The 22,840-nt window shown below is 48.5% G+C and overlaps 1 protein-coding gene across 1 annotated transcript in view; it reads right to left on the bottom strand.

Moving 5' to 3' along the window:
* Positions 1–22,150: 22,150 nt before the first annotated feature.
* LOC116969185 (NACHT, LRR and PYD domains-containing protein 3-like) overlaps positions 22,151–22,840 on the bottom strand; it is a 29,893-nt gene continuing 29,203 nt past the window's right edge. Inside the window, exons 4-5 of the mRNA XM_033016101.1 lie at positions 22,255–22,371; positions 22,151–22,159 (exon numbers count right to left, since the gene is read on the bottom strand). Coding sequence (XP_032871992.1) covers positions 22,151–22,159; positions 22,255–22,371 — 126 coding nt within the window. The remainder of the gene's footprint in view (positions 22,160–22,254; positions 22,372–22,840) is intronic.

The raw sequence follows: 22,840 nt of genomic DNA on the forward strand, positions 1-22,840 counted from the left end.
GGAAAAACACTATGACTGTATGCATGTAAATAGATCTATTTATTGCTCATATTCTATGTCGCTCTTCCAGGGAGATGCTAAATGCATTTCGTTGTCTCTGTACTGTACACTGCACAATGACAATTAAAGTTGAATCTGAATCTGAAGCTTCAGAACTGTCCCTTTTATACCGACTTTACCTGTAAGAGAGTGCTGTCCCATTACGAAGGACTGTCCTTTTCAGAAAGGGCTGTCCGTTTATGAAAGACTATCACTTTAAGGGGGAAAACACCTTCAAGATGCAGTCCCTTTAAAAAGGAATATACCTTTAAGGTATGTACCTTTAAGGACTGCATCTTTAAAATACACTGTCGTTTTAAGAAAAAGGTTACACTCAAGGACTATCCTTTAAAAATAGTAATAATAATAATACATTTTATTTATGGGCGCCTTTCAAGAGTCTCAAGGACACCTTACAAAAATTTAGCAAGTGGAGGAAAAACATGTAAGTGGAATGAAATAAATAGTAGAGACATGACTAGTACACAAATTAAAGACAGAATTCAATTCAAAACACAATATGAGGCAATTCAAGCACAGATGAAAAGGGAGGAGGACGTGGGGCTAAGGATAGGCAGAGGTGAAGAGATGGGTCTTGAGGCGGGACTGGAAGATGGTGAGGGACATGGAATTGTTAATCAGTTGGGGGAGGGAGTTCCAGAGCATGGGAGCTGCCCTGGAGAAGGCTCTGTCCCCAAAACAGCGGAGGTTGGACTTGTGGATGGAGAGGAGACCGGCTGATGTGGATCTGAGGGACCGCGAGGGTTGGTAGGGGGAGAGAAGGTCAGTGAGATATTGGGGGGCCAGATGGTGGAGGGCTTTGTAGGTGAGGACCAGGATTTTGTAGGTGATCCGGTGGGAGATGGGAAGCCAGTGAAGTTGTTTGAGGACTGGAGTGATGTGATGCCGGGTGATGAGTCGGGCGGCTGCGTTCTGGACCAGTTGGAGTCGGTTGATGTAGGTGGAGCTGATGCCAAGGAGAAGTGAGTTGCAGTAGTCCAGTCGGGAGGAGATGAAGGCATGGATGAGTCTTTCAGCAACGGGAGGTGTGAGAGAGGGTCTGATTTTGGCGACGTTGCGGAGGTGAAAGAAGGAGGTTTTAATGACATTGTGGATGTGAGGCTCAAGGGAGAGGGTGGAATCAAAGATCACGCCAAGGTTGCGGGCCTGGGGAGATGGGGAGATGGGGAGACAGTGGTGCCGTCGATGGTGAGAGTGGGGTTATTGATTTTGCTGAGTGTGGATTTGGAGCCTATGAGGAGGAATTCTGTTTTATCGCTGTTGAGTTTGAGGAAGTTATGTTGCTTTCAGGTTTTTATAGCTGACAAACAGGAGTTGATATGGGAGAGGGGTGTCATCGGCGTAACAGTGGAAGTCCAGGTTGAAGTGGCGGAGTATCTGACCAAGGGGGTTGATGTAGATGATGAAGAGGAGGGGGCCGAGTACGGAGCCTTGGGGAATGCCTTGAGTGACTGTGGCTGTAGCACAGGTGTGGTTATGGAGAGAGATGAAGTGGGATCTGTTGGAAAGGTAGGAACAGAGCCAGCTGAGTGCAGAACCTGCAATGCCAAGGTCCCCAAGTCTGGTAAGCAGGATGTTATGGTTCACTGTATCGAAGGCTGCACTCAGGTCGAGGAGGATGAGGATGTTGAGGGAACCAGTGTCAGCAGAGGTGAGGACTGCATCTTTAAGGACTGCCCCTTTAAAAAGGACGGTCCCTTTAAGAAGTCATGTTTAAGGATTGTACCCCAAAGGACTGCACTCTTTAAGAAATGTGGTGACCTCTGTGAAGACCTGTCCCCTTTAAGAAGTCAAGTCGTCACTTTTATTTCTATAGCACATTTTAAAAACAACTCTCGTTGACCAAAATGCTTTACATTGGTGGAGGTACTGACGTTATACAACATTGGTTCGTAGATTAAGTACATACATAAACACATACATATAACCATATAACCATATAACCATATAACAATTACAGCACGGAAACAGGCCATCTCGACCCTTCTAGTCCGTGCCGAACACATAATCTCCCCTAGTCCCATATACCTGCGCTCAGACCATAACCCTCCATTCCTTTCCCATCCATATAACTATCCAATTTATTTTTAAATGATAAAAACGAACCTGCCTCCACCACCTTCACTGGAAGCTCATTCCACACAGCTACCACTCTCTGAGTAAAGAAGTTCCCCCTCATGTTACCCCTAAACTTCAGTCCCTTAATTCTCAAGTCATGTCCCCTTGTTTGAAACTTCCCTACTCTCAGTGGGAAAAGCTTTTCCACGTCAACTCTGTCTATCCCTCTCATCATTTTAAAAACCTCTATCAAGTCCCCCCTTAACCTTCTGCGCTCCAAAGAATAAAGCCCTAACTTGATCCTAATATAGCCCTCCCTCAGAGGACATCAAGAAAGGCTTGAGAGTAAAGATGAATTTTAAGTCTCGACTTAAAAGAGTCGATGGAGGGGGCAGTTCTGATGGGAAGAGGGATGCTGTTCCACAGTCTAGGAGCTGCAACCTCAAAGGCGCGGTTGCCCCTGAGCTTATGCCTGGACCGCGGGATGTTCAGTAACCCCATGTCGGCCGATCTGAGGGACCTGGAGGTGGTGTGGTGGGTAAGCAGACGTTTGATGTAGGTGGGGAAAAACCCATTAACGGCTTTGTAGACATAAAGAAGGATCTTGAAATTTATTCAGAACCGCAAAGGGAGCCAGTGGAGATAGGTCAGGATCGGGGTGATGTGGTCCCTTTTTCGGGTGCCCGTCAAGGAGTCTCGCTGCGGTTGTTTGGACCAGTTGCAGGCGGGACAGGGAAGATTGGCTGATGCCACTGTAGAGGGAGTTGCACTAATCTAGGCGGGAGGAGGTAAATGTGTGGATGATCTTTTCGAGGTCATCAAACTGGAGGAATTGTTTTATTTTAGCTATCGTCCAAAGCTGAAAGAATCTAGCTTTTACCACGGCATTGACTTGTTTGTCAAATTTCAATGCGGAGTCAAATATTACACCAAGGTTTTTGACGTGAGGTTTGAGTAATGGGGTAAGGCTTCCAAAGCTGCCTGCTATCATTTTGATTGAGCCCGAGGGACCGAGAAGGATGACCTCAGACTCACTCTCGTTTAGTTGGAGGAAGTTCTGGGCCATCCAGCACTTTATATCCTCGAGACAGCGGGTAAGGTTAAGCAGATTTGATTGGTTTTTGGGCTTCAGGGGGAGATAGAGTAATGTATCGTCTGCGTAGCAATGGAAGGAAATGCCGTGCCTTTGAATGACTTGGCCTAAGGGGAGCATATACAGGGAGAAGAGAATGGGGCCAAGGATGGAACCTTGTGGAACCCCACAGCAGAGGCTAGCTGGGGAGGAGAAAGAGTTGCCTATGTTAGTAGAGAAACTCCTACCTTTGAGGTAGGAGATGAACCAGCTTAGGGCAGTGCCATCAATACCAACCCCGTACCAGATGATGTGGTCGACGGTATCAAATATGTCATATGCTCCAGGCCTGTGTCATAGGCCCCAGGCCTGTGTCATAGGCTCCAGGCCTGTGGCATAGGCTCCGGGCCTGTGTTGTAAGCTCTGGGCCTGTGGTGTAGGCTCCGGGCCTAAATTCTGGGCTTTGGCCTAAATTCTGGGCCACAAGACTGTATTATAGGCTCTGAGGGCTGTCTGATCACTCCCCCCATCAGGCTATCAGCACAGGGCAGAGACCCCCCCTCCGCCCGTCTCCCACCTCATTCTCTCCTCTCCCTCACTCTCTCCCCACTCTCTCTCTCCACCCCTATCTCTCTCTCTCACCCCCTCTCATTCACCATATTTCTCTCCCCCCCTCTCTCTCCCCCATTCTCTCTCACCCCTCTCTCTCTCCCCCTCTAGATTTCCTTTTTCTTCTCTCTCTCCCCATCTCACCCCCACGCTCTCTCTCCCCCAATCTCTCCCCCCCCTCTCTCTCTGTCTCTCCCCCCCCCCCCCCCCCCCCCCCGCTCTCTCCCGTCACCCCTTTGCTCCACATGGAAAACAACTCCTAGCCTCCATCCAGCCAACTGAGACAAAAGCACACTGGATAGTTGTCACAGGAGTGGAAGGTAAACCTCATCTCCATTACACAGCTACATCTCTTCACCAGATAAAACCAGTTCTCCACTTCACCAGTTATTAATGATTTGGACGAGGGAATTGAATGCAACATCTCCAAGTTTGCGGATGACACGAAGCTGGGGGGCAGTGTTAGCTGTGAGGAGGATGCTAGGAGGCTGCAAGGTGACTTGGATAGGTTGGGTGAGTGGGCAAATGCATGGCAGATGCAGTATAATGTGGATAAATGTGAGTTCCACTTTGGTGGCAAAAACAGGAAAGTAGACTATTATCTGAATGGTGGCCGATTAGGAAAAGGGGAGATGCAACGAGACCTGGGTGTCATGGTACACCAGTCATTGAAAGTAGGCATGCAGGTGCAGCAGGCAGTGAAGAAAGCGAATGGTATGTTAGCATTCATAGCAAAAGGATTTGAGTATAGGAGCAGGTAGGTTCTACTGCAGTTGTACAGGGTCTTGGTGAGACCACACCTGGAGTATTGCGTACAGTTTTGGTCTCCAAATCTGAGGAAATGCATTCTTGCCATAGGGGGTGTACAGAGAAGGTTCACCAGACTGATTCCTGGGATGTCAGGACTTTCATATGAAGAAAGATTGGATAGACTCGGCTTGTACTCGTTAGAATTTAGGAGATTGAGGGGGGATCTTATAGAAACTTACAAAATTCTTAAGGGGATGCAGGAAGATTGTTCCCGATGTTGGGGAAGTCCAGGACAAGGGGTCACGGTTGAAGGATAAAGGGGAAATCCTTTAGGACCGAGATGATAAAAACATTTTTCACACAGAGAGTGGTGAATCTCTGGAACTCTCTGCCACAGAAGGTAGTTAAGGCCAGTTAATTGGCTATATTTAAGAGGGAGTTATATGTGGCCCTTGTGGCTCAAGGGATCAGGGGGTATGGGGGTATCCAGAGAACCGGCCTCCACCGCCCTCTGAGGCAGAGAATTCCACAGGTGAAGTGCAACAGACTTGGTACTGGAGTTGAGAGTTTCAATGCCAGCATGTGGAGATTCTGGCTCTGCCAGAGCCAATAGACAATAGGTGCAGGAGTAGGCCATTCGGCCATTCGAGCCAGCACCACCATTCAATATGATCACGGCTTATCATCCCCAAACAGTACCCCGTTCCTGCCTTCTTCCCGTGTCCCCTGACGTGGCTATCTTTAAGAGCCCTCTCTTGCTCTATCTTGAAAGTATCCAGAGAACCGGCCTCCACCGCCCTTTGAGGCAGAGAATTCCACAGACACACAACTCTTTGGGTGAAAATGTGTTTCCTCATCTCTGTTCTAAATGGCCTATCCCTTATTCTTAAACTGTGGCCCCAGGTTCTGGACTCCCCCAACATTGGGAACATGTTTCCTGTCTCTAGCATGTTCAATCCCATAATCATCTTATATGTTTCAATAGAATACCCTCTCATCCTTCTAAACTCCAGAGTATACAAGCCCAGCCAATCCATTCTCTCAGCATATGACAGTCCCGTCACCCTGGAAGTAAACCCTACGCTGCACTCCCTCAATAGCAAGAATGTTTTTCCTCAAATTAGGAGACGAAAACTGCACACAATAGTCCAGGTGTGGTCTCACTAGGGTCCTGTATGACTGCAGAAGGACCTCTTTGCTCCTATACTAACCCTTCTGGCTATATTAATCTGATGAACTTTGTAAACTATCAATATAGGCATTATCATAATAATATTAATAATATATTTTATTGTCATTGCACATAAGCGCAACGAGATTTGGTATGCAGCTTCCATCCGTTGTCATAACTTAAATAACCAATACAATTTAGATTTAGATACCCCGAGAATAAGGTTTGTAAAAAGAACATTACAACAGTAAAATAGTCAAAACAGTTCAAACAGAATAAAGTGCAAATGTGTCTGTGCGACGTGACCATCCGAGGGAGACAGTCCGTGGGGGTGGGGGACACTCAGCAGGGCCGGTTCAGAGCCGCTATAGCTCTGGGAATGAAGCTGTTCCTGTGTCTGGACGTTCGGGCGTAGAAGGCCTTGTAACGTCTGCCGGAGGGAAATAGTTCGAACAGTCCGTTACAAGGGTGTGAGGAGACTTTATGGATGCTGACAGCCTTCCTGAGGCACCGTGTGAGGTAGATGCCCTCCAAGGCTGGTAGCGGTGGCCCAATAACTTCTGCGCTCTGTGGACGACGCGCTGAAGAGCTCCCCTCTCCGCCTCCGTGCAGCTGAGATACCACACAGATATGCCATACGTTAATATGCTCTCTGTGGTGCAGCGGTAGAAAGTTGTCAGCAGTTGTTGGGGCAGACCAGTCTTTTTTAATGTTCTCAGGAAGAACAGTCATTGCTGTGCCTTCTTGACCAACGCAGCGGTGTTGGTGGACCATGTGAGGTCCTCTGAAATGTGAGTGCCCAGAAATTTAAAGCTGGACACTCTCTCCACACTGTCCCCGTAGTTGGAGATTGGGGCGTATTCTCCATTATGTGACCTCCTGAAGTCAATAATCAGTCCCTGGTCTTGGAGGTGTTTAGTGACAAGTTGTTACGTGCGCACCAGTCCGCCAGGTTCTGCACCTCCGCTCTGTATTTTGTTTCATCATCGTTGGTGATCAGCCCAATCACTGTTGTGTCGTCTGCAAACTTCACGATGGTGTTGGTGTCGAATGCAGGAACACATTCGTGTATGAAGAGGGAGTAGAGCATGGGGCTTAGTACATTGCCCAGTGGTGTGCCGGTGCTCAAGGTGATAGTTGAGGACAGGTGCGGGCCCAGTCTCACTGCCTGCGGTCGCTCCGTCTGAAAATTCAGGATCCAATCGCATATCGGCGAGCTGAGGCCTAGCTGGTGGAGTTTGGTGGTGAGCTTGGTGGGGATGACCGTATTGAATGCAGAGCTATAATCAACGAAGAGCATCCTCACGTACGTGCCCTGTCTGTCCAGGTGAGTCAGGACAGTGTGAAGAGCCAGAGAGATGACATCCTCTGTTGATCTATTTTCCCTGTATGCAAATTGATGAGAGTCCAGTGAGGCAGGGATGCTGGATTTGATGTGGGAGAGGACCAGCCTTTCGAAACACTTCATTGGGATTGGAGTTGGGGCATCTGGGCGGTAGTCGTTCAGGTTGGTGCCTTTAGACTTTTACGGCACCGGCACTATGGTGGCTGTTTTCAGGCACTTGGGGACTGTTGCCAGAGATAGAGACAGATTAAAGATTCTCGTGAATACCTCCGCAAGCTGTACAGCACAGTCCTTTAGTACCCTTCCCTGGACTTCATCCGGGCCTGCAGCCTTGCGTGGATTGATCCTACGCAGAGCGCACTGTACCTCCTGAGTGCTCAGTGATAAGGCCTGTCCCTCCGCCATGGCCGTGGTTATTCCACTCCTGGTGGTGTTGCCAGTTTCGAAGCGGGCAGAGAAGGTGTTTAGTTCGTTGACCAGTGTGATATCACCGTGGGGGCAGGCGGGGCTGCTCTTGTAGTCAGTGATGTCCCTGACACCCTGCCACATGCTTCTGGTGTCCGCGGTATTGAAGTGGTCTTCCACCCTTTGCCTGTGGATGTCCTTGGCCCTTTTTATGCCTTTGTTCAGGTTCGACCTGGCCGCACTGTAGGCAGAAGTGTCCCTGGATTTAAAGGCGTTGTTGCGTGCCCTTAGCAGATCCTGAACCTCCTTGTTCATCCAGGGTTTCCGGTTTGGGAACATCTTTATTTGCTTGTCCACTGTGACAGTCTCCACACAGCAGTTGATGTAGGAGAGCACAGTGGATGTGTACTCCTTCAAGTCTACCTCTGTACCACTGATTGCCTGTCGTGCAAACAGGTCCCAGTCGGTGCTATCAAAGCAGCCCTGGAGTTGTAGGGTGGTGTCCTCGTGCCATATTTTGACTGTCCTTATTGCAGGTTTGGTCTTGCGGATGAGGGGTTTGCAGGCAGTAGAAACAGTGAGAGGTGATCGGATTGTCCCAGGGATGGGCAGATGAGAGCTCTGTAAGCGTCCTTGATGTTGGTGTACACTTTATCCAGCGTGTTTGAGCCCCTGGTAGGGCACTGCACATGCTGGTGGAATTTGCGCAGTCCAGCTCTTAGATCGAACTGATTAAAGTCCCCTGCAACAATGAAGGCACTGTCGGGGTGAGCATCCTGCTGCTTACTGATGGCCGAGTGCAGCCGTGTTAACGCTAGGTTAGCATTAGCCTGTGGTGGGATGTATATGTCCATGATGATAACCACAGTAAATTCCCGAGTCAGGTAAAATGGCCTACATTTAATCACTAGGTATTCCAGGTCTGGGGAACAGTAGCTCTCTACTGCAGTGTGCTTGGTGCACCAGTCATTGTTGATGTAGATGCAGAGCCCGCCACCCTTGCTCTTACCGGAGTCCTTTGTTCTATCAGCACCATGCAGTGACCGGTTGGTTAGGTCCACAGCCCCATCGGGAACCAGCGCGCTGAGCCAGGTCTCTGTGAAGATCAGCACGCAGCAGTCTTTCGTCGCTGGGTGTTGATCCAGAGCCTTACTTCATCCAGCTTGTTGGTGAGTGACCGGATATTCGCGAGAAAGACGCTTGGGAGCGATGGTCTTTGTGGAGACCTCCGTAACCTGTCCTGCACCCCCGCTCGCTTTCCACGCTTCTGCTTTCGCTCCCGGCGCTTGCTCCGTCTCCTACCCTCCGGAGTGGTGATCCAGGGGGCTGTTCTGCCCAGCTCCATCGGGATTTTGGTAAGGGTACTGTAGTACTCACAAGCCAGTTTCTCGCAGCCACGTCCGATATTGAGCAGTTCCGTGCGGCTCCATGTGCGACCCGTCGGGATTGTGATGCGGGTCCTGGATTTCCGCATCCTGGAGGTGAGTTTCTTTCTATGATTTCTGGGGTTTCTAGGGGTTTTCGGGGTTCAGAGGTTTGTTAAATACCATATTTTCACAGCCGCGTTTGGTACCGTCTGCTCCGAATTGACTCGGACTTGGGAGCGCAAAGCCACTGCGTCTGAACGCGCCGCCATCTTCGCCGGTAAATCGAGGCCCTTAGCTGAAGCTTGTCCAGCTTATACGTAAATCCCGCCCTGGGTGACAGAGGAACAGAAGGAAATCCACATAAGGCAGGAAATGGTGTTGGGGCTAGAGTGCTGACATGGATAGAGAAGTTGTTGGTAGACAGGAAACAAAGAGTAGGGATTAATGGGTTCCTTTCAGAATGGCAGGCAGTGACTAGTGGAGTACCGCACGGCTCGGTGCTGGGACCGCAGCTATTTACAATATACATCAATGATTTGGATGAAGGGATTCAAAGTAACATTAGCAAATTTGCAGATGACACAAAGCTGGGTGGCAGTGTGAACTGAGAGGAGGATGCTATGAGAATGCAGGGTGACTTGGACAGGTTGGGGGAGTGGGCAGATGCATGGCAGATGAAGTTTAATGCGGATAAATGTGAGGTTATCCACTTTGGTAGCAAAAACAAGAAGGAAGATTACTATCTAAATGGCGTCAAATTGGGAAAAGGGGAAGAATAACGGGATCTGGGGGTCCTTGTACATCAGTCTATGAAAGTAAGCATGCAGGTACAGCAGACAGTGAAGAAAGCAAATGGCATGTTGGCCTTTACACCAAGAAGAATCGAATATAGGAGCAAAGAGGTCCTTCTGCAGTTGTACAGAGCCCTAGTGAGACCACACCTGCAATATTGTGTACAGTTTTGGGCCCCTAATATGAGGAAGGACCTTGCTATTGTTCTTGCTATTGAGGGGGTGCAGCGTAGGGTTACAAGGTTAATTCCCGGCATGACGGGACTGTCATATGCTGAGAGAATGGAGCAACTGGGCTTGTACACTCTGGAATTTAGAAGGATGAGAGGATATCTCTTTGAAACATATAAGATTGTTACGGGCTTGGACACGCTAGAGGCAGGAAACATGTTCCCGATGTTGGGGGAGTCCAGAACCAGGGGCCACAGTTTAAGAATAAGGAGGAAGCCATTTAGAACGGAGACGAGGAAACATTTGTTCTCACAGAGAGTGGTGGGTGTGGAATTATTTGCCTCAGTGGGCGGTGGAGGCAGGTTCTCTGGATGCTTTCAAGAGGGAGCTAGATAGGGCTCTTAAAATAGCGGAGTCAGGGGATGCTGAGAGAATGGAGCAACTGGGCTTGTACACTCTGGAACACTCTATATGGGGAGAAGGCAGGAACGGGGTACTGATTGGGGATGATCAGCCATGATCACATTGAATGGCGGTGCTGGCTCGAAGGGCCAAATGGCCTACTCCTGCACCTATTGTCTATTGACGATTGAATACCCTGTTTCTATTGTGTATCTTTCAAATCAATATTCCCCGATTCCCTGTACATCCACGGCCCTATCTTAAAGCTCTACAATGCCATTCCAGCATCCACCACCAGCCATGACGGGGAGATGCCATTCGGATTCTGCAAAGTTCTTCCGCTCTCATCTTAAATCTGCCGTCTAGTTCTTGGTTCCATTCCCCTTTAAAAAATACTTTGGGCACAGAGGGAGGTGGAAATATGGAATGAGTTGCCAGTTGAGGTGTGTACAATAACATGATTTTAGTGACATTTGGGCAGGTACATGGGCAAGAAATGTTTGGAGTGATAATGGCAAACATGGACAAATAGGGCTTGCTCAGATAGGGCAGGTTGGTCGACACGTCTGCGTCTGGCAGAAGCACCTCTGTCTGGGCGGTGTGACTTTGTGATCCTGTCAAGTAGCGAGAGAGAAATACTGTGAAGTCAAGACAAGTCAAGAGAGTTTATTGTCATGTGACCCAGTTAGGACAATGAAATTCTTGCTTGCTGCAGCACAACAGAATATTGTAAGCAAAAATATAGAACAGTTCAGTTCAATATACACATAAATAAGCAAATAAAGTGCAATAGGCTGTTACAGTTCAGAGTTTGTTGGCGAGTTTAATAGCATGATGGCTGTGGGGAAGTAGCTGTTCCTGAACCTGGATTAACAGATTTCAGGCTCCCGTACCTTCTACCTGATGGCAGCGGAGAGATGAGTGTGTGGCCAGGATGGTGTGGGTCCTTGATGATGCTGCCAGCCTTTTTGAGGCAGCGACTGCGATAGACCCCCTCGATGGTAGGGAGGTCAGAGCCGATGATCGACTGGGCAGTGGCCACGATTTTTGCAGTATTTTCCGCACCTGGACGCGCAAGTTGCCGAACCAAGCCACGATGCAACCGGTCAGCATGCTCTCTACTATGCACCTGTAGAAGTTCAAGAGTCTTTGACATATTGACTCTCTGTAATCTTCTCAGGAAGTAGAGGCGCTGATGTCCTTTTATTATATTAAACATAGAAATTAGGTGCAGGAGTAGGCCCTTCGGCCCTTCGAACCTGCACCGCCATTCAATATGATCATGGCTGATCATCCAACTCAGTATCCCGTAACTGCCATCTCTCCATACCCTCTGATCCTCTTAGCCACAAGGGCCACATCTAACTCCCTCTTAAATATAGCCAATGAACTGGCCTCAACTACCCTCTGTGGCAGAGAGTTCCAGAGATTCACCACTCTCTGTGTGAAAAAAGTTTTTCTCATCTCGGTTTTAAAGGATTTCCCCCTTATCCTTAAGCTGTGACCCCTTGTCCTGGACTTCCCCAACATCGGGAACAATCTTCCTGCATCTAGCCTGTCCAACCCCTTAAGAATTTTGCAAGTTTCTATAAGATCCCCTCTCAATCTCCTAAATTATAGAGAGTATAAACCAAGTCTATCCAGTTTTTCTTCATAAGACAGTCCTGACATCCCAGGAATCAGTCTGGTGAACCTTCTCTGCACTCCATCTATGGCAATAATGTCCTTCCTCAGATTTGGAGATCAAAACTGTACGCAATACTCCAGGTGTGGTCTCACCAAGACCTTGTACAACTGCAGTAGAACCTCCCTGTTCCTATACTCAAATCCTTTTGCTATGAAAGCTAACATACCATTCGCTTTCTTCACTGCCTGCTGCACCTGCATACCTACTTTCAATGACTGGTGTACCATGACACCCAGGTCTCGCTGCATCTCCCATTTTCCTAATCGGCCACCATTTAGATAATATTCTGCTTTCCTGTTTTTGCCACCAAAATGGACAACCTCACATTTATCCACATTATACTGCATCTGCCAGACATTTGCCCACTCACCCAGCCTATCCAAGTCACCTTGCAGTCTCCTAGCATCCTCCTCACAGCTAACACTGCCCCCCAGCTTAGTGTCATCCGCAAATTTGGAGATATTGCCTTCAATTCCCTCATCCAGATCATTAATATATATTGTAAATGGCTGGGGTCCCAGCACTGAGCCTTGCTGTACCCCACTAGTCACTGCCCGCCATTGTGAAAAGGACCCGTTTACTCCTGCTCTTTGCTTCCCGTTTGCCAGCCAGTTCTCTATCCACATCAATACTGAACCCCCAATGCCGTGTGCTTTAAGTTTGTATACTAATCTATTATGTGGGACCTTGTCGAAAGCCTTCTGGAAGTTCAGATACACCACATCCACTGGTTCTCCCCTATCCACGCTACTAGTTACATCCTCGAAAAATTCTATGAGATTCGTCAGACATGATTTACCTTTCGTAAATCCATGCTGACTTTGTCCAATGATTTCACCACTTTCCAAATGTGCTGCTATCCCACCTTTAATAACTGACTCTAGCAGTTTCCCCACTACCGATGTTAGACTAACTGGTCTGTAATTCCCCGTTTTCTCTCTCCCTCCCTTCTTAAAAAGTGGGGTTACGTTTGCTACCCGCCAATCATCAGGAACTACTCCAGAATCTAAAGAGTTTTGAATGATTATTACTAATGCATCCACTATTTCTGGAGCTACTTCCTTAAGTACTCTGGGATGCAGCCTATCTGGCCCAGGGGATTTATCGGCCTTTAACCCATTCAATTTACCCAACACAACTTCCCGACTAACCTGGATTTCACTCAATTCCTCCAACTCCTTTGACCCGCGGTCCCCTGCTATTTCCGGCAGATTATTTATGTCTTCCTTAGTGAAGACGGAACCAAAGTAGTTATTCAATTGGTCCGCCATATCCTTGTTCCCCATGATCAACTCAACTGTTTCTGACTGCAAGGGACCTACATTTGTTTTAACTAATCTCTTTCTTTTCACATATCTATAAAAACTTTTGCAGTCAGTTTTTATGTTCCCTGCCAGTTTTCTTTCATAATCTATTTTTCCTTTCCTAATTAAGCCCTTTGTCCTCCTCTGCTGGTCTCTGAATTTCTCCCAGTCCTCTGGTATGCTGCTTTTTCTGGCTAATTTGTACGCATCATCCTTCGCTTTGATACTATCCCTGATTTCCCTTATTATCCACGGATGCACTACCTTCCCTGATTTATTCTTTTGCCAAACTGGGATGAACATTTTTTGTAGTTCATCCATGCAGTCTTTAAATGTCTTCCATTGCATATCCACCGTTAACCCTTTGAGAATTAATTGCCAATCAATACTTGGCCAATTCACGTCTCATACCCTCAAAGTTACGTTTCTTTAAGTTCAGAACCATTGTTTCTGAATTAACAATGTCACTCTCCATCCTAATGAAGAACTCAACCATATTAAGGTCACTCTTGCCCAGGGGGGCACGTACAACAAGACTGCTAACTAACCCTTCCTCATTACTCAATACCCAGCCTAAAATAGCCTGCTCTGTCGTTGGTTCCTCTACTTCTTTACTCATAGAGTGATAGCGGTGTGGAATGAGCTTCCAGTGGAAGTGGTGGAGGCAGGTTCGTTGGTATCATTTAAAAATAAATTGGATAGGCATATGGATGAGAGCGGAATGGAGGGTTATGGTATGAGTGCAGGCAGGTGGGACTAAGGGAAATAAGTTGTCGGCACGGACTTGTAGGGCCGAGATGGCCTGTTTCCATGCTGTAATTGTTGTATGGTTATATGGTTATATGTTGATTTAGATAACTATCCCGCATACATTCCAAGAAATCCTCTTCCTCAGCACCCCTGCCAATTTGATTCACCCAATCTATATGTAGATTGAAGTCACCCATTATAACTGTTTTGCCTTTGTCGCGCGCATTTCTAATTTCCTGTTTGATACCAACGTCACTACTACTGTTAGGTGGCCTGTACACAACACCCACCAGCGTTTTCTGCCCCTTTGTGTTTCGCAGCTCTACCCATACCGATTCCACATCCTCCAAACTAATGTCCTTCCTTTCCATTGCGTTAATCTCCTCTCTAACCAGCAACGCTACCCCACCTCCTTTTCCATTCTCTCTATCCCTCCTGAATATTGAATATCCCTGGATGTTCAGCTCCCAGCCTTGGTCACCCTGGAGCCATGTCTCCGTGATCCCAACTATATCATAATCATTAATGGCTATCTGCACGTTCAACTCATCCACCTTATTACGAATACTCCTTGCATTGAGACACAAAGCCTTCAGGCTTGTTTTTACAACGCTCTGACCCCTTATACAATTATGTTGAAAAGTGGCCCTTTTTGATTTTTGCCCTGGTTTTGTCTGCCATGAATGACGTTGCTGATGAAAAAGATGAAAACAAGCCAATTAAATAAAATTTCATTTTATCATAAGGATTACGGGATGCAAGAGACATATTTGAAATTATTTGCAGTCCACAATGTGCCATGTGGACCAATACCAAATGAAACTCATCTCCGCTTCCTCCACACAATCCACATTTCTCCATTCCCTGCATATCCATCTGCATCTCAAAAAGCTTCTTAAATGCCACTATGGTATATGCCCCAACCGCCACACCTGGCAGCGTGTTCCAGGCACCCACCGTCTTCTGCGTATAAAATAACTTCACCTGCACATCTCCTTTGAATTCCACCCCTTTCAGCTTAAAGCTGTGCACCCCAGTGTTACATAGAAACATTCGTCCCTTCGAGCCAGCAACGTCATTCATTGTGATCATGGCTGATCATCCCCAATCAATAACCCGTGCCTGCCTTCTCCCCATATCCCTGGATCCCACTAGCCCCTAGAGCTCTATCTTACTCTCTCTGATTTGGCCTGTGGCAGGGAATTCCACAAATTCACGACTCTCTGGGTGAAAACGTTTTTTTCTCACCTCAGTATTAAATGGCCTCCCCTTTATTCTAAGTGTGGCCCCTGGTTCTGGACTCGCCCAACATTGGGAACATTTTTCCTGCATCTAGCATGTCCAGTCCTTTTATAATTTTATATGTTTCTATAAGATCCCCCTCATCCTTCTACACTCCAGTGAATACAAGCCTAGTCTTTTCAATCTTTCCTCATATGACAGTCCCACCATCCCAGGGGTCAATCTTGTGAACCTACGCTGCACTGCCTCAATCACAAGGATGTCCTTCCTCAAATTAGGAGACCAAAACTGTACGCAATACTCCACATGTGGTCTAACCAGAGCCCTACACAACTGCAGAAGAACCTCTCTACTCCTATACTGAAATACTCTTGTTATGAAGGCCAACATTCCATTAGCTTTCTTCACTGCCTGCGGTACCTGCAAGCCAACTTTCAGTACAAGGACACCCAGATCTCGCTGTACTTCCCCCTTACCTTACCTAACCCCATTGAGATAATAATCTGCCCCCTTGTTTTTGCCACCAAAGTGGATAACCTCACATATATCTATATTATACTGCATCTGCCCACTCACTCAACCTGTCCAGGTCTCCCTGCAACTTCCTAAGCCACAGACCCCCAGCCAGAAGAACAACCCTCTGTCTTCTCAGTAACCAGTTCTGAATGTATAGAACCACGTTGCTGTGAATCTTGTGCATTCTTATTATGATGTTATCAGACTACTGAAAGATCCTTCCATTGGTGAGTTGCGGCCTGTGGGGGGACGCAGTCCTTATTTTTACAAACTATTTCATTGCGGACGTTGGACGTTTTCTCTGAAACGGTATCGCTACATGGTGAGAAAACTATATTCAGCACTCTCTTCACTCTACCTGCTGTACTTGTGCTTGGCTTGGTTGCATTTATGTATAGTGTTACCTGATTAGATTGGATAGCATGCAAACAAAATATTATCACTGTTTCTCAGTACATGTGACAATAATAAATGTCAGCACAGTGGAGCAGCTGGTAGAACCGCTGCCTCACGGCGCCATAGACTGGTTTGATTCTAATCACGGCCACTGTTTGTGTGGAGTTTGCATGTTTTTCTTATGACTGCGTGTGTTTCCTCCCACATGCCTGTGGCATGCTGGCATGAACATGCTGGCCCTCTGTAAATGTGTCCCTAATATGCAAAACGCGAGATAACATAAAACTAGTGTGAACGGGTGATCGATTGATGATTGGCGTGGACTCGCTGGGCCGAAGGGCCTGTTTGCATACTGTGCCTCTGAACTCTGAATGCTAAACCTAAAGCTAAAGTGCGAGAATAAGTCGAGTTTAATTTTGCAACGGTGTATTCTGTCAAAAGGTGTTGACTTTGTGTCCATCCAGAATCAAGTAGAGAATGCACACGTGGGATTGAACAGTGGGAGAGGAACAATTGTTGTGAGTTAGCGCATTGTTTAGATGCCGCAGGGAATAAGTTACAGCAACAGCCTGGGGACTATTGTCAGGGCAAGCCGAGGATCTCAGCCGGGTCTCCCTCCGTGCAGGGTGCGGGTAGATCCGGCACGTGGCCTGATAGCAACCCACTGATCGGCGCGCCTCATCTCCGTCATGTGGTCTGTATTTTTGCAGAGTGGAGTGGAGACACTCCAAGTGCAGCTATCCGTGGAGGAAAACAGACAACCCTTGATAATTTCATTATTTTTACTCATCACACCTCCTCCAATGTCTTCGATGACGGAGCTCCTGGAAAGGTGGGATGATTCGCAGCTGCTGGATTTGACAAATCATAACCGCCAGAGGCTAGAAGAGGCGATTCACGAGACGGTGAAGAATGTCATCTTCGTTCTAGCATACGAGAGATATTTCAGTGAGCAAGAGCACAAGGTAGGGAGAGGAATGGATGAGTGGGTAACTTCAGCTGATACTCAAATGTTTTCATGCACAAATATTGTGGGCCGAAGGGTCCATTCTTGTGCTGTACTGCTTGTAATGAGTCGAGTCGTATGCACGTCAAGGTACAACACGTTTATTAAAGTCCACTTACTCACAGTATTCATCTGCATGGTGTTACAATAACTAGTAACACTAATTACCAATAAACATAATATTACATAGTGTTCAAGCAAAGATACTATACACATACTATAAACATAGTAAACACAGATTGTTCCCCCGCAACGCTGATTACACTGCGAGAGGCATAATTGAAGTCGGATCAGGTTTACTGAAATGGCGGAAGTTATGCTCCGTTGCGTACTACACGTCAGTCCATTGGATTTTACAGGAGTGGTCCATCTTGCTCCGCTCTAGTATCTTTGCTAATTACTTAAGCAAACTTCTGATAATATAAACCGTATAGTAGGCGGAGCTTCTACTAACAAGCACTAAAATTAATTATTAAAAAGCAACCAATCTACACTGCTCTCTATAATTACAGCGCAGTCACAAAGAATATCTCGTACAGTGGTGGTGAGTTTCACAAACACGCCATTATATTCAGGATGTGGTGTAATACACTGACACAACTCAAAGAGTTTCAATGATTCACATCGCAAGCAAATTTCCAAACATTCGCGGCACAATAGTTATATGTGCATTTTACATTTTTGGCATAATTAATAAGCGATCAACTTCTCTTTGCAGTCTTACATCCTTGCTTTCCACCAGGTAGACAAAAATGCTGGAGAAACTCAGCGGGCGCGGCAGCATTTATGGAGCGAAGGAAATAGGTGACCTTTCGGGCGGAAACCCTTCTTCAGACTGATGTGAGGGTGGAGGGGTGCGGCGATAAGAAGAAAGGAAGAGGCGGAGACAGTGGGCTGAGGGAGAGCTGGGAAAGGGAGGAGAAAGCAGGGACTACCTGATATTGGAGAAGTCAATGTTCATACCGCTGGGGTGTAAACTGCCCAAGCGAAATATGAGGTGCTGCTCCTCCAATTTGCGGAGGGACTCACTCTGGCCATGGAGGAGGCCCAAGACAGAAAGGTCGGATTGGGAATGCGAGGGGGAGTTGAAGTACTGAGCCACCGGGAGATCAGGTTGGTTGTTGCGAACCGAGCGCAGGTTTGGGCGAAGCGATCGCCAAGCCTACGCATCGTCTCACCGATGTATGCAGCTGACACCTTGAGCAGTGGATGCAATAGATGAGGTTGGAGGAGGTGCAGGCGAACCTCTGCCGCACCTGGAAAGACTGCTTTGGTCCTTGGATGGAGTCGAGGGGGGAGGTAAAGCGACAAGTGTAGCATTTCCTGTGGTTGTAAGGGGTGACGGAAATCGCTATCAAAATATGGAGGTGACCGGGGGACACAATTTCTTGGCGGCCGCGCGCGCATGCGCACACTCACACACACACGCGAGGCTTCGAAGGCTTCTGTGGGCCCTGTGAACGGTAATTACAGCTCAATCCAGCGCTAAACCCACTTTAACTCTGCCTGTCTCGCCGGGTTAACGTACAGCCCTGCCTGGACTGATGAGATACCAGTCCAGAGCCGTGGAGCCAGCGCTGCTTTTCCGCGCTGGCTGTAAGCCTGGGCCATATTTCCCTTAATTCCAGGCAGGGCTGTAGGTTAACCCGGCGGGACAGGCAGAGTTGAGCTGGGTTTAGTGCTGCTTCTCTGTGCCGGCTGTGGGCCTGGGGGCACCGCGCCCGTCTGACTCCCGGCGTCTCTGGCCACCCCCGTGCGTGGGGCACTCGGGTGGGGACAGGGATGGTTCAGTGGAGGTTCGGCAGCGATTGTAGCACCAGACAGCTGGGATCGACCCTGGCTGCAGATGAGGCCAAAGCTATGATCTTTGTCCAGGGCTGCCGTTGTGACCTATGACCTGGGCACGTCTCCCTCCTCCAATCACCGCGCTCTATCCTCAGTCCCACAGCCATACTTTTGCATCTGACCGACACCTCCCCCCTCCAATCATCGCACTCAATCATCCTGTCACGCCCCCATTGCCTGCTGACCGACGTCTCTCTTGTCCAATTGGCGCCCTCAATCAGCAGTCCCACCCCCAGTCTCGCGGAAAGCAGAGATTTCACCGCGTTTTAAAATCCGGATTACAATAAAATTGGGGGGGGGGGGGGGGGGGGGGATCGTCCCCCACCTCTCAAAACAGAGCCCCCCGGGATTTCCGCCACTGGTTGCAAGGGAAAGTGCCAGAGGAGGGGGTGGTTTGGGTGGGGAAGGCCGAATTGACCGGGGTGTTGCGGAGGGAGCAATCTCTGCGGAAAGCTGACAGGGGGGGAGATGGGAAGAAGTGGCCAGTGGTGGGATCCCGTTGGAGGTGGCAAAAATGTCGGAGGAGTATAGTAATGGCCTTTATAACAAGAGGAATCGAATATAGGAGCAAAGAGGTCCTTCTGCAGTTGTACAGAGCCCTAGTGAGACCACACCTGGAGTATTGTGTGTAGTTTTGGTCCCCTAATTTGAGGAAGGACATTATTGTTATTGAGGGAGTGCAGCGTAGGTTTACAAGGTTAATTCCCGGGATGGCGGGACTGTCATATGCTGAGAGAATGGAACAGCTGGGCTTGTACACTCTGAAGTTTAGAAGGATGAGAGGATATCTCATTGAAACATATAAGATTGTTATGGGTTTGGACACGCTAGAGGCAGTAAACATGTTCCCGATGTTGGGGGAGTCGAGAACCAGGGGCCACAGTTTAAGAATAAGGAGTAAGCCATTTAGAACGGAGACGAGGAAACACTTTTTCTCACAGAGAGTGGTGAGTCTGTTGAATTCTCTGCCTCAGAGGTCGGTGGAGGCAGGTTCTCTGGATGCTTTCAAGAGAGAGCTCGATAGGGCTCTTAAGAATAGCAGAGTCAGGGGATATGGGGAGAAGGCAGGAACGGGGTACTGATTGGGGATGATCAGCCATGATCACATTGAATGGTGGTGCTGGCTCGAAGGGGCGAATGGCCTACTCCTGCACCTATTGTCTATTATCTGTTGTGTGTGACAGCTGGTAGGGTGGAATGCGAGGCCAAGGGGCACTCTGTCCTTGTTATGAGTGGGGAATGGGGAGTGATTGCAGAGTTACGGGGGATAGAAGAGACCCTGGTGAGAGCTTCATCTATAGTAAAAGAGGGGAACCCCCATTCCCTGAAGAATGAGGACATCTCCGCTGCCCTGGTCTGGAATCCTTCTCTGCCAAATGGATACTGTTGTCTCCATCAACCCGCAGCAAGTGCGGGGGCCGCTGATGATAAAGTGACATCCGGGATCCTGCAGGTCCAGCTGCAATTCCCCCATCTCCCACTGGGGGGCAGCACCGGATATCTGGCATCAGCATCAGCAGCAGCGCCGTGTACCCGGGTCACGTGACAGCAGGCAGGGCCGCCTCTGATGTCACAACCCGGCCGGCCCGGGAAGCGTTGGGGTTTAAAGGGGAAGGCGGCCGTTTAAAGGGGAGGGCGGCCGTTTAAAGCAGAGGGCGGCCATTTAAAGGGGAGGGCGGCCATTTAAAGGGGAGGGTGGGGAATCGGCCAACAAAATTCCGGTCCCCAGGGCGGTGACGTTTACATCCCGAGATGTTCACACGACCACTCTCAGTCTGGGTCTGGATTTCTGCAGCGACCTCAGTTCCTTCCTCCTGGTCGCACTGAACTTATTCTCTCCCAGCCTGAAACAGTTGAGGAATAAAGAGGAAATAAACAGATGAAACAACAGTGTCAATAACAGGGACTGGGGTTAATATTTCAACAACACTTACAGAACAAAATCACAGGAGAAGCCTGATATTTTATCACATTAAACATTAACACAAACACTCACAAGATCCGCTCCAGACTCAGGTTGTTCAGTATGAGGTCGCAGAGAGCGGGGACAGATCGGTCTGTGAGAGAGTTGTCCACCAGGATCAGCTCTGTCAGTGAGGTGTTTGTACTGAGAGCGGAGGCGAGATCCTCGGCTCCAGAATCTGTGAGACCGACATTGTACAGCCTGGAGATGAGAGAGAGTGAGGGTGAGGAACACAGAGAGACAGGAGACGGTGCAAATCCCCAGTGTTTATCAGTGACACAATTACTGATCATATTAATGTTCAGTGTCAGACACCCAGTGACTACAAACACAATCTCTCACAGTCTGGGACTTACCATAGCCTCTGTATTTTACAGTCCGGGTTCCTCAGAGCCGCAGACACCACATTCACTCCAGAATCTCCCAGTTTATTATTATTCTGGTTCAGCTCCGTCAGTGATGGGTTTGTACTGAGAGCGGAGGCGAGACCCTCGGCTCCAGAATCTGTGAGACCGACACTGTTCAGCCTGGAGATGAGAGAGAGTGAGGGTGAGGGACACAGAGAGACAGGAGACGGTGCAAATATCCAATGTTTATCAGTGACACAATTACTGATCATAAAAATGTTCAGTGTCAGACACCCAGTGAGTGTAAATACGATCTCTCTCAGTCTGGGACTTACCAGTCTCTATATTTTCTTACCCCAACTACCGGGAAATGTTTCCATGCAGAGAACGGCGGCAGGCAACACGCGCGACCACCGGTGACCCGGGGGACGGACTCGACCACCGGTGAACCGGGGGACGGACTCGACCACCTGTGACCCGGGGGAGGGGGGGACAGTGTTGACCACCGGCGACCCAGGGGACGGATTCGACCACCTGTGACCCGGGGGAGGGTTGGACGATGTCGACCACCGGCGACCCAGGGTAAGGGCAAGAGGACAGCAGAATCGACCACCGGCAAGCCGAGGGGGGGAGGGTAAAATAGGAGAGGTGCCGTGCACAGTGAGTGCCAGCCCCATAGACAGTCGACACAAAATGTTGGAGTAACTCAGTGGGTCAGACAGCATCTCTGGGTGCTGGACAGAATAACAAAATAGTGAACCAATTTTACAGTTCAGTGTTAGCGTCAAACAAACAGTTACCCCAAGCACTGACACTTGTGCAGAGCTGGTCCCAGCCGCTGGAAACCTTCACACTGAATGCGGCAGCTCTCCAGATCGAGGCATTTGATTGTATCACAGTGCCTGATGACATGAGACAGGACCGCACAGTCAATCGGGGTCAGTCCCAGCCCACTGAATGAAAGTGTTTCCACAGATCCCAGTGTCTGCTCAGCCACTGCAGGATTCTGAGACTCAAACAGGTAGTGCAGCGTTTTCAGGAAGCTCCGTTTATCAGCTTCACGCCCTGTGTTTCCAGCCTGGCGTTTAACCTCTTCCTTCACCCAGTCAATCACCTGCAACATTGCGTCATAGGGAAATGGACCCAGAAACTCCTTCAGGATCCAAGCTGACCGTTGGGAGGAGAGACCAGCGACAAAACGGAGAAATATTTCAAATCGCCCGTCTGTCATGCCAAGGGCTTCAGTGAGGAGTGTCTTGATATTCCCACGATTTGGAGTCATGAATTGTGCGAGTGCGGCTACAAACTCTTGGATGGTGAGGTGCGGGAAGGTGTACACCACGCTCCGGGTTGAATCCTCTCTCTCCAAAAGTTCCATCAGGAACCCAGACAGGAACTGGGAACGCTGCAGATTGTATTTGATCAAATCTCCATCTGTGAACACAATGTTCTTCTCAGCCACTCCAGTGAAGGCCATCTGACCAAGGCTCAGTAACACCTCACGGGGGTTCTCAATCTCACGGCCGTGGTTTTTCAGGATGTTGTAAATAAAGTAGCAATATAGTTGTGTGATGGTCTTGGGA

The sequence above is a fragment of the Amblyraja radiata genome, unplaced genomic scaffold (genome assembly GCF_010909765.2).
Source record: "Amblyraja radiata isolate CabotCenter1 unplaced genomic scaffold, sAmbRad1.1.pri S118, whole genome shotgun sequence".
NCBI classification, from domain to species: Eukaryota; Metazoa; Chordata; class Chondrichthyes; order Rajiformes; family Rajidae; genus Amblyraja; species Amblyraja radiata.